The sequence below is a fragment of the Oncorhynchus keta genome, chromosome 30 (genome assembly GCF_023373465.1).
Source record: "Oncorhynchus keta strain PuntledgeMale-10-30-2019 chromosome 30, Oket_V2, whole genome shotgun sequence".
NCBI classification, from domain to species: domain Eukaryota; kingdom Metazoa; phylum Chordata; class Actinopteri; order Salmoniformes; family Salmonidae; genus Oncorhynchus; species Oncorhynchus keta.
In genome coordinates, this window is record NC_068450.1 from 10,811,842 (window position 1) to 10,831,373 (window position 19,532).

The window sequence follows — 19,532 nt, forward strand, 5'->3', positions numbered from 1 at the left end:
ATCAAACACTACAATGGTGAAATATAATGGAATAAAACGTAGAATGAAATTAGGGGCAATTTGAGTATTAAGAACAATGGCCCTAAATGATTGACCACTCAGAGATCCATGCTCCATTTATCACTGATTATACTCTAATGATATACATTTTTACAGAATGAGTACGGAATAAACTAACTATATAGTACTCCATATTATTTCTATTCTGTTCTGTTCCAGGGTAGACTAATGGTCACCTATTGTCCAAATAAAACACATACTTTAGGCTTATACGCTGTTTGATCAGGCTACAGTAATGACTCGAAATAAACTAATAACTATTAATGGCTCACGCAAGACTCTCTATTGTTCAAAGAAAGCCGTTTTATTAAGGGGGTCATGTCGTATTAGTAATAATAGCAGGGACGGGTTTTGACCTGTTGTTGGTTGATCGTGTCTCTCTCTATCCGAGCTGAATCGACGGTGACTTGACGTAATTCCAAAACAAGGTTCCTCACGTTTGTGTCGGCATATCGGAGAAGTGAAGTTGTTTTCACATAGCAGCATATCCTCATATCATGTATGTCAGTAGTCGGAATTTAAAAATGCTTTTGTTTCTGACATACCTTTTCTGAAACTCTGCTGAAAGTATGGCTTTAAATATTTTCCGAACGATTAGCCTAGGCTTATCAATTATATTTGTCAAGAAAAGCATCTCTGGCACAATAATATTTCTGGTGAAAGGTGTATTTTGAAGAGCACGAAACGGAACAGAGTGCGTTGTTTCATGTCGCTTTGAACTTGTCCTAGTATTTGACCATGCACCAATCGCAACCTATCTATTTTAGGCCTATATATGCACAAGTCCAGACGGAGAATACATTGAAAAAGGATTGGCCCAAACGTAATAGGCCTACTGCCGTATAAATAACCTCCTTATGTTTTATGCTTTCGTCAAAAAGTAATCTAGGCTAATTGTTAATAACCCTATTATAGCGAATGTATAATTTAGGATAGGCCTAGTAATGATGCTATTCGCAAACGGAATAAATATCAGTAAAACACAGGCAACAGACCATTGGGGTTTCTTATGGATAATATATATATATATATTTAAATAACACAAGATAAAGATTTCTAAACTATGACCACGGCTCTGTATATAGGCTATGCTAGGCCTTCTGTACTTTATTTAAAATATATATTAAATTCATTTAAAAAAATATACGCTGTTGCCTTGACGTGTAGCTAAGATTATTCAACTGCAGCTCGCAAAAAAATATATTACTATCTGTTCTACAAAGGTGTAGACCAAAGAACAAATCGTCGTGTATCAACTTACTTTTCAAGTTCTGTGTCATTTAACCGACATGTGTTTGTAGTTTGAAGTGATGACATGTCGACAATTATAGGATGTTGAAAATAGGTTAGAAAATGAACGCTTAGACATACTCGCACATAATAAATATCGGTTGATGTTTTTATTTTCCAAAGTCATCTGATCACACACAGAAAGTACAAAAAACGTTCACTCTCCGGAGAAATAGGTTCAAAGAAAGATTCCTACTTACAGTGCATTATTTCTAATCTATTTAAAACAAATGCAAATGTATATTCCACTACGAAGTGCTACATAACATTATATCTCAGGAATGGTAATGTTGCTGAAATAAATGAAGTATTGAGGAACATTTGTTTTTCTTGTCATTCTTGTGGACAAGTTGTAATGTGCCTGCACTGTACATTCTACATGGTCTCAATATAATTTATCAAATATTTTGTCAAAGGCAAAAGCAAACGTGGAATGAATTTAAAGTAAGTAACAAACTCGACAAACACAGCCTTTTTAAATCCAGAGGAAACAAAACCAGGGCAAACGATGCATAGAATACCGTTTTTTAGATTTGCATAAATACTTACAATTTAAATTGTCCAAACTATTCCAATGTGAGAATCGAAAAACATATCTCAGGGTAACATGGCATCGGTATGACTTATTGTCTGTAGTGGTGGTTACCTACTTTTCAGTGGGACTGGTCTAAAGACTATAATTAAGGGAAAAACAAAATCCTAAACAGAATCAGCAGGTTCTAAGGTGGTTCCTCTATAGCTATCATACCAATGGCTTATTTTTTTTTTACCACAAACATATTGTGCATATTGAGCATTGTACAAATACACATCAACAAACTGAAAACGTTAAAACAATAATGATGTTTTGTTAAATGTGAGTATGGATAGTTAGACAATAGAGTAACCAACTGTACTGAACAATTCCTCCAAGTCAAACGGTCTCTCTTCAGTAGTTTGTGCTACTACGGGCAAGCAACATAGACCAAATGCAGATGTCCACCACGTTGACAGCAGCCACAGCTGTGTAATAACATGATACACTTGGGTCAAAAACCCTTCAGCTACAAAATGTCAGATTTGTCTCTTTAACGATCAAACAAGAGTTCTTCTGTCCAACATGAAGAAGTCATTCTGATTGTTTTCATTAAAACTGTTCATCTGTTTGATTTAACAACTGGTGGTATCAAAGGTCAAATCAGGTGTTCAGAGGAGCACACAGACTGCTCATATTCAGACACAAGTCGGTCAGCAATCGTTCATGTTGAAGGATGTATGACGGTTCAATCGCGGTGACAACGACGTACGTCAGTCCTCCGAGATGACATCGATGTCCTCGAGGCTACTGCCTTGGTGCGTAGCCACCCTCCAGCGGCTGACGTGCTGGCTTCCTTTCCTCTTCTGCTGCGACTCAGGTGACTCTTCCTCCAGTTTCTGTCTCTTGTGCTTCGTCCTCCTGTTCTGGAACCAAACCTTTACCTGGGAGAGAAAGGAGAGACGTCAGGTTTAGCACTGGAAGAAACAAATGGTAAAATATAGAAGTGCGCTTGCTGTAAAAACGACTACAACTTGTTTTCTTCCACCTCCATGAAATACTGTGAAACAGTTGAATCGAACACACACATCTTCTTCAGTAAATTGACCTTTGCCCTATGATTTTTAAGCAAAGCTTTTTTTTTCAAAGTGTCATAGCAACAATGATTTTTCCGAGACAATATTTCACAGGGTGTAAAACTGTTACTGCTTCCATTTTCTTTCTATAACACTGCCAAACATTGCCTGCCTAAGGCTTCACATACTGTCGTTCTTTACAGCTTTTTGCCGTGCAAAGAGCATCATATTTTATATTATTTTTCAGGCATTGTCTGGTTGTAATTTTTATATCCTATTTACAAGCTTGATTCAATTATTGGCCTAATACTTTTGAAATTAAAAGTTCAGCACATCGCAATACTGTATTCCCAATGCATGATATATTGCATGAGATGATTGCGAAAAAGCCTGAATTGCTGTTGGTTAGCAGCGTGTTCCTGATGTGATTAGAGAAATCAGGTCATAAATAATAATTGTGAAATGAACTACATGATTTATTGACATCACCTTGCCCATCCCCCATATCTACTGTAGGACAAACAACTTGTGGTGGAGAAACCTGGTTTTGCTATACGTTGGTTGAGAGGGTGTTGTGGGGTTCTGACTAACAGCCTACTCATATCCGTTTCAGTGCTCTGGAATGCAGCCATGCCTTAAACAGCTCTCAATGGTAAAATCCGACATCTGCAGTGTCTGTACAGCATTTACTGTGAAACGGCCTCTGAAGTCAGGGCAGAGCTGTTGTGAAGGATGTTGTCAAGGAAGTGAGTTTTTGTGTTTATACAGGACCTACCGCCCTCACCTACAGTCAAGCAATCATGTCAATGCGGAGCTATACAGAGCCCTTCGCATTGTTTTAAAAAATTGGGAGGCGCACGGTGATGCGGCACGGAGCTCAATCTGGCCTCCGCAAGCCTCGTGGCTCCGTAAGTACGTCACACCCTCCATACAGAGCCTTCAACCACATTTTCAGATCAAGCATAAATTGTCTTTTAACCCCTAGGGGTTTAGAGTGCGTTGAAAACCATGTTACGGGTGCGTTCAAGATCGCTGTGCCCCCTCACACTCACCTGTGTCTCGGTGAGGCAGAGGCCGCTGGCGAGCTGCTTCCGCTCTGCTCCCACCACATAGTGGTTCTTCTCAAAGGCCCTCTCCAGCCTGAGGAGCTGTGAGGGGGAGAAGGCTGTCCGGATGCGCTTCGGCTTGCGGGAGAAAGGCCCATGAAGGAGCAGGTTCTCTGGGCTGCTGTCCTCACCTGGAGAGAGGAGAGGAGGGAGAGGAAGTGGAGGGTTAGACTTAGGGTTGACAGACAGGAATGACACTGTAGCAGCTCTTGTTGTATGTGTACAGAGATAAGCTAGAGTATACTAACTGTTGTACACTAACTGTTGTACAACTCAGCAAACTGATACTAATGGTTTTTACTAAGTGTTTTTATTTGTAGGCTATGGTGTTGTTTTGTGATTAATAGCTGGTCCAATTACACCTCAAAAAGAGGGCAAAGCACTGACTAAGGAGGGCATCAGTGTTGATATGTAGTGCATGCTGCTAAGGAGGGCATCAGTGTTGATATGTAGTGCATGCTGCTAAGGAGGGCATCAGTGTTGATATGTAGTGCATGTTGCTAAGGAGGGCATCAGTGTTGATATGTAGTGCATGTTGCTAAGGAGGGCATCAGTGTTGATATGTAGTGCATGTTGCTAAGGAGGGCATCAGTGTTGATATGTAGTGCATGTTGCTAAGGAGGGCATCAGTGTTGATATGTAGTGCATGCTGCTAAGGAGGGCATCAGTGTTGATATGTAGTGCATGCTGCTAAGGAGGGCATCAGTGTTGATATGTAGTGCATGCTGCTAAGGAGGGCATCAGTGTTGATATGTAGTGCATGCTGCTAAGGAGGGCATCAGTGTTGATATGTAGTGCATGTTGCTAAGGAGGGCATCAGTGTTGATATGTAGTGCATGTTGCTAAGGAGGGCATCAGTGTTGAAACACATTGCATGCTGCTCTCGAGGCCAGTATCAGCCACATCAATGTGCCCCGATGGGCATCTTCACTTGACTCATCATTCATGACACTGTCCCATAACGTGAGTAATTGATTCATGTACATGTAAAAGTTACTAATGTTAGGTTGTGATATCATCCTCCATTTCACAATGCCACCACACCTCATTCCAGCCTAGTGGTTAGAGCGTTGGACTAGTAACCGGAAGGTTGTGAGTTCAAACCCCCGAGCTGACAAGGTACAAATCTGTCGTTTTGCCCCTGAACAGGCAGTTAACCCAGTGTTCCTAGGCCGTCATTGAAAATAAGAATGTGTTCTTAACTGACATGCCTGGTAAAATTAAAAAATTAAATGTAGACAGATTTATCATGAAGGAGATGATATACTGTATGCATTACACATCACGTTTCAATGTCATCACATTTCGGAAACGACAGATAAAGGAACTGGGACTTTCAACAACGAGCCTATTGGTTCCACACACACACACACACACACACACACACACACACACACACACACACACACACACACACACACACACACACACACACACACACAGAGAGAGATACATTTGAAAAAGGAAACACCTCCCTGATTTATCATGACCAATATTCCCTCTAATAGCTCCCCCTGGGACTACTGGCAGAATAAATATCAGCCTACAGAGAGAAGCATGAGATCGAACTTCATTCAACTAGTTTTCCCCCTTAACACTATCAACCTTTCCCTTTACTGTGGCAATTGTGATCAAAATCAATGCAATATAACGCAACATACTGAAACAAAAACGAACTATGCAAGAGATTTTGTTGTGGGCAGAATGCATCAGAGAAGGATTTTATTGCAGTGACACACATGACTCAGCCTGTACTGTACACAGATAGGTACGGCATAACCAATCAGAGCTATAGTAGGCCTATATGCAAATAGCCCATTGCCATATATGGATCTGTGCCATTTACTTTTGAACTGGACTGTGTTAACAGCATGAGCGGTTATGAGTAGATGTGCTTGTTTTGAGATCAAAGGGAGAGCTGCATGTAGCCATGTGTGCACATTCTGTTCATATCCTTTGCTGGTTCGTGAGTTACTAGCCCAGTTACAGATCATTTGTAGTCAGCAATGGGGGAGTGGTTGCATTTCTAGACATCTTTGAAAAGACAGTCAGGTAAAGAGCTTTTTGTCTTAAAGGGGCAGTGTTGTATTTTGAGACGGGCTTGAATAAGCTAAGTAGCCTACAGGCAGAGGGTAGCATAATGTGTCTGATTCTCTGTAATAATGGAATGGGAATAATGATACATTTTATTTTGTAAAGTGGTTTCTTCCATCAAACAACACAACAACATTTCCAGTCACCTCCTTGTCTGAAGGACAAGTGGATAAACAGGTTAATGTCAAGCCCTGCATGTTGATTTCTAAAGTCTGATGGAATGTAGACCTACATTGAACACCACACATTGCTGCTCCTGTAGTCTGGATGGTAGAACAGCTAATTCCATGTTAACATGTTATGGGATGCATTTTCTCCATTGTTTTTGATGGTAGGTCACTCTGATAGGCCAACATTATAATCAAATAGCCACAGTGACCACCTGACCACTGTTAACACTAACTTAAAGTGGGTACAGCCTCAAGTGTTCACAGTAAACGGGCGCAGGAAGTTGCACAGAATTGTCATTAACATTCAAGTTTGTTGTTGTTGAGAGAACATTGGTCACGGCCCATGGAGAACGCACAGAGGGCCCGTAGTATAAGCATATGTTTATTGTGAGAGAAACGTTTCTTTGCTATTCAGATCAAAGTGTTTCAAAATAAGATACTTTAATTAGGACATTGCTTTGTTGGGAAAAAAGTAACAAAGACATGAATCACATGTATTGCGATCCAATAGTACGGTAATTTAAAGTGATTTATTCTATAAAGCTTTGTGAATACTTCTCTTAGGCTAGACTCAATAAAAACCTCCAGAACTAGATTGTCTAGTTTCAATACTGATTCCCGTTATTTCATTCATAAGTAATGGATGGCAGGTTCATTCAGAACAAGAGGGGTATTTTACCATTTGTAGAGCAGTTCGGGGACTTCACCTCTCTATATTGTGACATTAAGCTCATTTGTATACGTGTAGGGCCTTTAGTGTATTCAACGCTGAGCATGAAACCTAAGTGTTCAGTAACACCTCATATGACATCACACGTAAATATCTCGGGCTGGGAAAATGCAAAAAAACTATTGTTGTGAAGACGAAGTGTTGTGCAATTAAACAAATTGAATCGTATGAACATACCCGACTTCATTCAACACAGGGCAATAAGAGCGTCTGCTAAATGACTTAAATGTAAATGTAAATGTAGTAAAATGTCCTTGTCGTTCAGTTTCATTGTGTACATGACTTTCTTCTCGCCACAGGCCCAACATCTGCCCTCCCAGGATTAGGGTTCGTTTATTAAAATGACACATATAAAAAAAACTTCAATATTTTTACATAAGCAAATCCATCAATAAATGATTTGACCGCCACATGAAAAGGTTGTGCCTGGCTTGAAAAGAACCTTGCAGCACAAATATAACCTCAAACACGCGTACGCAAAAATCGGTTACAGCTCGGCAGTTGAGGGACAGTGTGTGGGATGCACCGAAAGCTGTGAGGAGTCTGTCAAACCAAATTAATTAAATCAGCGACAGCAGGGCTTCAGTGTCCAGCCACATTCATTCACATGCAAAACATGGACCGAAGATGGAGCATCTATGAAAGGAGACGGAGACAGAGAAGCTGTCAAAACTGACCGTGCCCTTGGACTGGCGAATACCTGCCGCCTCTACACTCTAACCACTAGGACCCCCTGCCGCCTCTACACTCTAACCACTAGGACCCCCTGCCGCCTCTACACTCTAACCACTAGGACCCCCTGCCGCCTCTACACTCTAACCACTAGGACCCCCTGCCGCCTCTACACTCTAACCACTAGGACCCCCTGCCGCCTCTACACTCTAACCACTAGGACCCCCTGCCGCCTCTACACTCTAACCACTAGGACCCCCTGCCGCCTCTACACTCTAACCACTTGGACCCCCTGCCGCCTCTACACTCTAACCACTTGGACCCCCTGCCGCCTCTACACTCTAACCACTTGGACCCCCTGCCGCCTCTACACTCTAACCACTAGGACCCCCTGCCGCCTCTACACTCTAACCACTAGGCTACCCTGCCGCCTCTACACTCTAACCACTAGGCTACCCTGCCGCCTCTACACTCTAACCACTAGGACCCCCTGCCGCCTCTACACTCTAACCACTAGGACCCCCTGCCGCCTCTACACTCTAACCACTAGGCTACCCTGCCGCCTCTACACTCTAACCACTAGGACCCCCTGCCGCCTCTACACTCTAACCACTTGGACCCCCTGCCGCCTCTACACTCTAACCACTAGGACCCCCTGCCGCCTCTACACTCTAACCACTAGGACCCCCTGCCGCCTCTACACTCTAACCACTAGGCTACCCTGCCGCCTCTACACTCTAACCACTAGGACCCCCTGCCGCCTCTACACTCTAACCACTAGGACCCCCTGCCGCCTCTACACTCTAACCACTAGGACCCCCTGCCGCCTCTACACTCTAACCACTTGGACCCCCTGCCGCCTCTACACTCTAACCACTAGGACCCCCTGCCGCCTCTACACTCTAACCACTAGGACCCCCTGCCGCCTCTACACTCTAACCACTTGGACCCCCTGCCGCCTCTACACTCTAACCACTAGGACCCCCTGCCGCCTCTACACTCTAACCACTAGGACCCCCTGCCGCCTCTACACTCTAACCACTAGGACCCCCTGCCACCTCTACACTCTAACCACTAGGACCCCCTGCCGCCTCTACACTCTAACCACTAGACTACCCTGCCGCCTCTACACTCTAACCACTAGGACCCCCTGCCGCCTCTACACTCTAACCACTAGGACCCCCTGCCGCCTCTACACTCTAACCACTAGACTACCCTGCCGCCTCTACACTCTAACCACTTATTCCCCCTGCCGCCTCTACACTCTAACCACTAGGACCCCCATGCCGCCTCTACACTCTAACCACTAGGACCCCCTGCCGCCTCTACACTCTAACCACTAGGACCCCCTGCCGCCTCTACACTCTAACCACTAGACTACCCTGCCGCCTCTACACTCTAACCACTAGGACCCCCCTGCCGCCTCTACACTCTAACCACTAGACTACCCTGCCGCCTCTACACTCTAACCACTAGACTACCCTGCCGCCTCTACACTCTAACCACTAGACTACCCTGCCGCCTCTACACTCTAACCACTAGACTACCCTGCCGCCTCTACACTCTAACCACTAGGACCCCCTGCCGCCTCTACACTCTAACCACTAGGACCCCCCTGCCGCCTCTACACTCTAACCACTAGGACCCCCTGCCGCCTCTACACTCTAACCACTAGGACCCCCTGCCGCTATGGTACACAAGCTTTGAAAGGGACCTAAAGGGGCACTGAATATTGGACTAAATGTACTATGGAAATACCTTGTTGTGTTATTGCTATGATGAAACATTATGTCTACAATTTTTTTCTTTAAATGATAATGTCACGCTAATATAAACCTAGTTAGAAACTGGCCTGATGCGCTCTACTACAGACAGTTAAATGAGTTAAATGAAAGCCCTGTCTGTGGAAACAACCATGTATTTCTTCCCTAGCATAACATATGTGCTTATGGTCATATCTTCACTAGCAGGTCTGATATGACCAGCTGCACTACTCACAGACAACGGTACTGAGTTACACATGAAGAGGTTTTCGAGTCCGACATCAACTCCAGTTAATCTAAAAGCAGTCTTTCTTATTATTTTATTTAAACTAGTCAAGTCAGTTAAGAACAAATTCTTATTTAAAATGATGGCCAACCAAAAGGCCTCCTGAAGGGGGACAGGGGTTGGGATTAAAAATACAGAAATATAGGACTAAAAAACACACATCACGACAAGAGAGACAACACAACATTACATAAAGAGAGACAACACAACATTACATAAAGAGAGACCACACAACATTACATAAAGAGAGACCACACAACATTACATAAAGAGAGACCACACAACATTACATAAAGAGAGACCACACAACATTACATAAAGAGAGACCACACAACATTACATAAAGAGAGACCACACAACATTACATAAAGAGAGACCACACAACATTACATAAAGAGAGACCACACAACATTACATAAAGAGAGACCACACAACATTACATAAAGAGAGACAACACAACATTACTTAAAGAGAGACAACACAACATTACATAAAGAGAGACCACACAACACTACATAAAGAGAGACAACACAACACTACATAAAGAGAGACAACACAACACTACATAAAGAGACCACACAACATTACATAAAGAGAAACCTAAGACAACAACATAGCAAATGGTAATAGCAACGTATAGTAGGTTTCCTCAGCTTGTATTGGTGGCTTTTTACAAGACAAAAAAAAAAGACAAGAAAAGTGACTACACCTTCTACTCAAAACAATGCCCCCCCGCACAGATTAATATACACTGAGTGAACAAAACATTAAGAACACCATCCTCTCGAGTTGCACCCCTCCCCTTATGTCCAGAGAACCAGCCTCAATTCCTCATGGCATGGATTCTACAAGGTGTAGAAAGCGTTCCACAGGGATGCTGGCCCATATTAACTTAAATGCTTCCCACAGTTGTGTAAAATTGGCTGGATGTCCTTTGGGTGGTGAACCATTCATGATACACAAAGGAAACTGTTGAGCAGGAAAACCCAGCAGCGTTGCAGTTCTTGATACAAACTGGTGCGCCAGGCTCCTACTACCATACCCCGTTCAAACGTACTTCAATCTTTTGTCTTGCCCAGTCACCCTCTGAATGGCTCACATACACAATCCACGTCTCAATTGTCTAAACAAGCTTGAAAAATCCTTCTACACCCTGTCTCCTCCCCTTCATCTACATGTCTCCTCCCCTTCATCTACACGGATTGAAGTGGATTTAACAAGTGACATCAACAAGTGTTCACCTGGTCAGTCTGTCAGGGGTCCTCCAGTAGCTCACCACCCATCTATGAGTAGCTTGCCAAACAATTCTGAAAGTAAATGTCATTTTCGTGTGTTCCACTGCAAACTGTCATTAACAAATCACACAGGCATCAGACAGTGCAAGCTCCCAGCTACTATCTAATTGACGCAACATTTACATTATCCCACCCCTGGTTAGCCACTATTGGCTTAAAAAAATATATATATCTGCCAATTAATTTCCAGCAGTATTACCCCTTTCGGTCCGTGGGGTGTGCGCGTTTGTCTATCACTCCGTGTGTGGCCATTTCGTGTGATAACCATCTAGTGGGATAAAATAAATAATTTCCCCAAAACGGTCACAATTAAATGTTAACTGCAAAGTAGTTTTACCTGGCAGAAGTATAGCACGAGTAAGTATATCATTTGTATCTATTATTTGTTATTTTCTAACTTTGGCACTCGACCGGGAAATTATATCGCACATTCCTCACTAGATGCGCAATTAAAGAGCCAGACGCGCAATTAAAGGGGAATTACACTCATAAATCCTAGTGTGTTCTTCAGGGCCCAAAAAATGGTCTTCTGATGTGATTTCACCATTGACATGGACTCAGAACATCCAATTTCGTTGTTTCTCTATGAACAATTGTAATTTTGAGAGTGAAAAATAATAGTAATCAAAAAACAAGAACATTTTCACTGAGATAACAGAATTTGGGAAAATATAAAGCAGAATCTGTGGAAAAAAACACAGATTTTATAGGGCCCACCTTAGAGTTGTTTATTATCCCTTATTATTTTACCAGGTATATTGGCAAGAAAACATAGTGTACTATTTTCTGTGGAACACTAAGGACCTGGGGAAGAGTTGCAGAGGAGAAGAGAAAGTTGTGCCTATTTAATGGCTAGAAAACAAATGTGTAGCTCACGACATGCTAGAAAAGGTTGGAGACCCCTGCTCTTTGAGCGTTAGCTAGCAGGACGGAATTCAAGGGCAGATTAGCCACTTGTCGCCTGATGCTCACAAGGCACCCTGATCTCTTTCCATGCTGGTTCTGGCTGGTGGTTTAGCCACTCGGATAGACAGTCAGACTGGCATCATCTGTCATATGGCGTTAGTGGCGTAACCTCCACTCAAATCCCTCTGGGGAAGACTGAGACTGGGGAAGAACTCACCAGGCTGAACACTAATGCTCAGTAAGAGTGCTGATCTAGGATCAGTTTAGCCTTATAGATCATAATAAATATAATAATATGTACTGGGTGACATGATCCTAAATCAACACTCCGACTCTGAGACTATTTGTGAATACTAACCCTAAACTGTAAGGGTAGCTCAGCCACAGCCACAGAGGGAATACCCTCCAGGGGATGAGCCTTCAACACTTTGGCCTGTACTCAGCGGGTTGGGGAGCATGCCTCCAACATGACTACCAGGGAGCAGATGGCAGCGCCAGCCAGAGAGCTGTGTTCATCACCAGGAACACCAGTCCCCTGGCACCAACAAGACTGGTCTTGTCAGCAGTAAGCTACACACTGGGTAGTGGTGGGGGCCAATCTCTCATTCTAACCCTAGATGGATGAATATGGAGGCAGTCAGATGGATGATAAATAAGGGGGGATAAGGGGGGTAAATAAGGGGAGGATGGTGGTAAATAAGGGGGAGGATGGTGGTAAATAAGGGGAGGATGGTGGTAAATAAGGGGAGGATGGTGGTAAATAAGGGGAGGATGGTGGTAAATAAGGGGAGGATGGTGGTAAATAAGGGGAGGATGGTGGTAAATAAGGGGAGGATGGTGGTAAATAAGGGGAGGATGGTGGTAAGTAAGGGGAGGATGGTGGTAAATAAGGGGAAGGATGGTGGTAAATAAGGGGGAGGATGGTGGTAAATAAGGGGAGGATGGTGGTAAATAAGGGGAGGATGGTGGTAAATAAGGGGAAGGATGGTGGTAAATAAGGGGGATGATGGTGGTAAATAAGGGGAGGATGGTGGTAAGTAAGGGGAGGATGGTGGTAAATAAGGGGAAGGATGGTGGTAAATAAGGGGGAGGATGGTGGTAAATAAGGGGGAGGATGGTGGTAAATAAGGGGGAGGATGGTGGTAAATAAGGGGGAGGATGGTGGTAAATAAGGGGAAGGATGGTGGTAAATAAGGGGGGGATGATGGTAAATAAGGGGGAGGATGGTGGTAAATAAGGGGGGTGGTAAATAATGGGGGTGGTAAATAAGGGGGAGGATGGTGGTAAATAAGGGGGAGGATGGTGGTAAATAAGGGGGAAGGATGGTGGTAAATAAGGGGGAGGATGGTGGTATATAAGGGGAGGATGGTGGTAAATAAGGGGAGGATGGTGGTAAATAAGGGGAGGATGGTGGTAAATAAGGGGAGGATGGTGGTAAATAAGGGGGAGGATGGTGGTAAGTAAGGGGAGGATGGTGGTAAATAAGGGGAAGGATGGTGGTAAATAAGGGGGAGGATGGTGGTAAATAAGGGGAAGGATGGTGGTAAATAAGGGGGGATGATGGTGGTAAGTAAGGGGAGGATGGTGGTAAATAAGGGGGAGGATGGTGGTAAATAAGGGGGGTGGTAAATAATGGGGGTGGTAAATAAGGGGGAGGATGGTGGTAAATAAGGGGGAGGATGGTGGTAAATAAGGGGGAGGATGGTGGTAAATAAGGGGGAGGATGGTGGTAAATAAGGGGGAGGATGGTGGTAAATAAGGGGAGGATGGTGCTAAATAAGGGGAGGATGGTGGTAAATAGGGGGGTGGTAAATAATGGGGGGTGGTAAATAAGGGGGAGGATGGTGGTAAATAAGGGGGAGGATGGTGGTAAATAAGGGGAAGGATGGTAAATAATGGGGGGTGGTAAATAAGGGGGAGGATGGTGGTAAATAAGGGGGAGGATGGTGGTAAATAAGGGGAAGGATGGTGGTAAATAAGGGGGAGGATGGTGGTAAATAAGGGGGAGGATGGTGGTAAATAAGGGGAGGATGGTGCTAAATAAGGGGAGGATGGTGGTAAATAAGGGGGGTGGTAAATAATGGGAGGGGGGTGGTAAATAAGGGGGAGGATGGTGGTAAATAAGGGGGAGGATGGTGGTAAATAAGGGGAAGGATGGTGGTAAATAAGGGGGAGGATGGTGGTAAATAAGGGGAGGATGGTGGTAAATAAGGGGAAGGATGGTGGTAAATAAGGGGGGTAAATAAGGGGGGATGGTGGTAAATAAGGGGAGGATGGTGGTAAATAAGGGGGTAGGATGGTGGTAAATAAGGGGAGGATGGTGGTAAATAAGGGGAAGGATGGTGGTAAATAAGGGGGAGGATGGTGGTAAATAAGGGGGGATAAATAAGGGGGAGGATGGTGGTAAATAAGGGGGTAAATAAGGGGGGTAAATAAGGGGAGGATGGTGGTAAATAAGGGGGAGGATGGTGGTAAATAAGGGGGAGGATGGTGGTAAATAAGGGGGAGGATGGTGGTAAATAAGGGGGGGGGGTAAATAAGGGGGAGGATGGTGGTAAATAAGGGCGAGGATGGGGGTAAATAAGGGGGAGGATGGTGGTAAATAAGGGGGGTAAATAAGGGGGAGGATGGTGGTAAATAAGGGGAGGATGGTGGTAAATAAGGGGAGGATGGTGGTAAATAAGGGGAGGATGGTGGTAAATAAGGGGAGGATGGTGGTAAATAAAGGGGATGATGGTGGTAAATAAGGGGGAGGATGGTGGTAAATAAGGGGGGATAAATAAGGGGAGGATGGTGGTAAATAAGGGCGAGGATGGTGGTAAATAAGGGGAGGATGGTGGTAAATAAGGGGGGTAAATAAGGGGGAGGATGGTGGTAAATAAGGGCGAGGATGGTGGTAAATAAGGGGAGGATGGTGGTAAATAAGGGGGGTGGTAAATAAGGGGGAGGATGGTGGTAAATAAGGGGGAGGATGGTGGTAAATAAGGGGGAGGATGGTGGTAAATAAGGGGGAGGATGGTGGTAAATAAAGGGGATGATGGTGGTAAATAAGGGGGAGGATGGTGGTAAATAAGGGGGAGGATGGTCTATTTCCATATAAAGTAGGGGTGGATGGTCTATTTCCATATAAAGTAGGGGTGGATGGTCTATTTCCATATAAAGTAGGGGTGGATGGTCTTTATCTGACAGTGGTTGGTTGGTTGGTTGATTGATTGTTTGTTTTTCTGTCTGGTTATAAACAAAAGGACTAAACGAGAAAGAGAAGCATTCTATGAACTATCAAATATGTTTGGAAAATAATGTTTACAATGCAGTTATCCTATAAGTTAACTTCCAACACGTGTTTCCTGGCATTCAACACAAAACAATGTGTCCTCCAGACCATCAGACCATGAGATGGGTGTATTTTACTGTCTGCCTACCTTCCTGGCGATAACAATCCCATACACACTGAAATGCACCCCTCAACCTCTCTCTCTCAACCTCCTCTCTCTCTCTCTCCCTCTCCCTCCCTCCCTCCCTCCCTCCCTCCCTCCCTCCCTCCCTCCCTCCCTCCCTCTATCTCTCTCTCCCAACCTCTCTCTCTCTCTCTCTCTCTCTCAACTTCTCTCAACCTCTCTCTCTCTCTCTCTCCCTCTCTCTCTCTCAACCTCTCTCTCTCTCTCTCTCTCAACCTCTCTCTCAACTTCTCTCAACCTCTTTCTCTCTCTGTCTCTCTATCTCAACCTCTCTCAACCTCTCTCTCTCAACTTCCCTCTCTCTCTCTGTCAACCTCTCTCTCAACCTTTCTCAACCTCTCTCTCTCTCTCTCTCTCTCTCAATCTCTCAATTCAAAAACAATTAACTGTAAACAATACACTTATAAAAGTTCCAAAAGAATAAAGACATTTTAAATGTTATATTATGTATATATACAGTGTTTTAATGATCTCTCTCTCAACCTCTCTCAACCTCTCTCTGTCAACCTCTCTCTCAACCTCTCTCTCAACCTCTCTCTCTCTGTGTCAACCTCTCTATCTCTCTCTCTCAACCTCTCAGGAAGTGGGGGAGTAAATAAAGAAAATCAATCTCCCATCCATCCATCCATCCATCCATCCATCTCTAACAGTAAGTGACAGTCATGATGGCTATTCCTCTCCTCTCACTCCTCCGGTCTGTAGTTAGCCTTGTCTAAACACTAGTTTTCATGGTTATTGGACACCATCAGTGAGTGGATCTGCTGTGTCCGTAAACAAAGACACTTTATCTGAGCTCCTGATCTGAGCAACAGTGACAACAACCTCTGACTCCCACTGATTACCTGACTGAGGTACACCCTGAAGGTTACCTGGTAAAGAAGAGGAGTGCTGATCTAGGATCAGATCCCCCCCCTTGTCCTCATAATCTTATTCATTAATGATCTAAAAGGCTGATCCTAGATCAGCACTAATACTCTGAGACACAGTGAATACGGCCCTGGGCTGACTGGTCAGAGTGTAACATACCTGAGAGTACACCTGATGTGGCTAACTACTGCTGTCCACTGAGTCAACGAGATGAGCGTTGAAAGTTATTGATCTGTCTGGTTTAACAAATTGCTTTGTTTTTTGAGGACCACCTAGCATCATTTATTAAGGATGTTCACCATGTATTGCATATATGTAATGCAAATAGCTTGAATGAGAAGATTTAAGGTTTTGGTCACTGAATATTGAGATTTTCCAATATTCAATTTCTCTCATTGCTTTGTTTGGTTGCTAAAGCTGGTCCATTTTCAAATAGTTATTGTCTTATCAGAAATGGGCAGCCTTTAAATCTAAAGTAGAACTCAAAGCAAATTAATTAAATTAAATAGTATTATTATTATTGTTATTATTTGTTTATTGTTTATGATTGCTGTTTTTATTTGTAATAATACTATAATATTATTATAAACTAATAATATTACAATATTCCTGTCTTTTGTTATTTTTCATTCAAATAACTTTCATATCACATAATTATTAGTTAATTATATCTAAATATTTGAGAAACAAAAATCATTATAATCAGTGGTGTAAAGTACTTAAGTAAAAGTACCATTTAAGTATTTTTAGGGAGAGGTATCTGTACTTTACTATTTATATTTTTGACTACTTTTACTTTCACTTCACTACATCCCAAAAGAAAATGATGTACATTTTACTCAAAATATTTTCTCTGACACCCAGAAGTACTCGTTACATTTCGAATGCTTTGCAGAACAGGAAAACGGTCTAATTCACAGACGTATCAAGAGAACATCCCTGGTCATCCCTACTGCCTCTGATCTGGCGGACTCACTAAACACAGATGCTTCGTTTGTAAATGATGTGAGTGTTGGAGTGTGCCCCCTGGCTATCCGTACATTTAAAAAACAAGAAAATCGTTCCGTCTAGTTTGCTTAATAGAAGGTATGTGAAATTATTTATACTTTTGATTTTGATACTTAAGCATATTTTATCAATTACATTTACTTTTGATACCTCAAGCATATTTAATATATTTAAAACAAAATACTTTTAGACTTTTACTCAAGTCGTATTTTACTGGGTGACTTTTACTTGAGGCCTTTTCTGTTAAGGTATCTATACTTTTACTCAAATATGACAATTGGTTACTTTTTCCATCACTGCTTATAATTAACTTTCTGAATAATGCAAAACCTAAAACGAATGGGTAGGCAAAAGGGGAAAAATAAATAATTAAAGGCCTATTTGTTAGATAAATATTGTTCTTATTTTAGATTATTTTATTTGTATAATTGCATAGAGCATTTACAATATAACATTTAACATTTAACACATTTAAATCACAATTAATTGACCCTGGTATTATTATTCACCATATTAGACTATTGATCTCCTAACAACTTTTTGGGAACATACATAATAAGAAAATGCAATGATTTTGATGTGCATTTTAAATTAATAAAAATAAACAATATAGTCTACTTGTATTAAAACATGTTAACGTTCCAAAATTAAACTACTGAAATGTTATAGGTAAAAAAAAAAAGTTGTTTTAAGCAACCGGCGGGCGCAAATCCTGGGTGCAATGTTTTTACGTTTCATTTAATGCATCCCATCTCTGAAATGTACGAATAACGCATAGACATAACTTTAAAAAAGCAAAAAGACTTCAAATATAAATAGTAACAGCTATAGTTGGATTTTGAAACGTTTTCATTTCCAAACAAATTTCAGTAGTTTTAATCATTTGCTTTGGTCCTGTTTTTGTTGCTTTACCCTTTTCATATATTATTTGTATCCTGACTAAAATACCATCCCTAACAACATGTTCCGGGATCAATAAGGACAGTTCTTCCATCAGTCAACTCGACTGAGTTCTTATTTTCTAATGCGTACAGTCGTTGTAATTTAGTTCGTGTTTCTTTATCAATCATGCAAGGATATGCCCAAACATATGATATTATTGAAAATAACTTTGGTAATATTCATTCAATTTAAGAATTTGTTCCGCTTACCTTGGAACCTGTGACCGAGATATCTGTTTCGAAGAACCCACGGGTAGAAATTCAACGTGTCTCTCTGATGCGGGTTGAAGAAAGGCTGCGATGGAAGCTGGAGGGGATGCAGGGGCAGACCGGAGTTCCCTGTGTGTGTGCCCGGGTCAGGGAACATCATGTCTGGACTGCTGTATAAAGTCCTGCCGGAGTTCTGGAAACAACTCCCAAAGGGCGCCGGGTGAATTGATTCCATGAACCTCAGCGCTGTAGGTCTGATCGGTTCGTCCCCGTTAGTCGAAGAGTTCACGTCTTTCCCAACAAGGGATTCGATGGTAAAACACTTCTTACTATGTTGGTACATGATCAATAATAGGCTATAGTTGATATATTTCTAATAATATATTCAATGGCACAGTTATAGAACAGGTGATGCAGAAGAAAACCTCACAACAGTAGTAGTAGAACAGTTCCCGGGAAATCCATAACTCGCAGTCCCTCACGCGTGCAAATCGTGCTGCCTATATCCGTGGACCTCTGGAAGCGGGTTTCCTGTAGATCCGGTTCACTCTCTCCGAACCTTGTCTTCAGTGGGTTATCGACCGGATTTCTCTGCTTTAACCATCTGACAAAAATCAAGTTTCGGTTCTAGATACCACTGCAGCGTCAGATTCATTCATCTGTGATTGTGTTTATGACAGACTGGCTCTTGTCTCAGTCTCATCACTCCTGGAAATAAATGTTGGACTGTGCTGCATTAGGAGCCAGGATCAGTAGGCTAAGCCTTTGACAAAGAGCCTGTCACTCGTCAGACTCAATACCTGCCCTCAACTGTCGCTGACATAGGTGTGGTGGGCATGCGCAGATAGGACCGTGTAAACCTAGCATAACAGCCATTTTGTAAATCTAAATGAGTGGCTTCTGCTTTATTTAAATTACTTGTGACTAGTAGCCTATCGATATGCGTTTTTTTCAATGTTGCAAAGGGATATTATATTAAATCAGAAGAAACATAATTTGAAGGATTTTCTTGTTAATTAAAGATTTAGTAATTATAACTTACTTATAACAAGTTTATTATGCCATATTTCGTCTCGTCATCCCCCA

General features: G+C 42.5%; 1 protein-coding gene across 1 annotated transcript; it reads right to left on the minus strand.

The window, feature by feature from the left end:
- Window positions 1-1,431: 1,431 nt before the first annotated feature.
- LOC118373190 (homeobox protein EMX1-like) lies at window positions 1,432-19,259 on the minus strand. Its single transcript, XM_035759272.2, has 3 exons — window positions 18,447-19,259; window positions 3,993-4,177; window positions 1,432-2,808 (listed from the first exon to the last, which is right to left on the minus strand). Exons 1-3 carry the CDS (start codon window positions 18,787-18,789, stop codon window positions 2,638-2,640), a joined length of 699 nt encoding a protein of 232 aa, XP_035615165.1. The 5' UTR covers window positions 18,790-19,259; the 3' UTR covers window positions 1,432-2,637.
- Window positions 19,260-19,532: the final 273 nt, after the last annotated feature.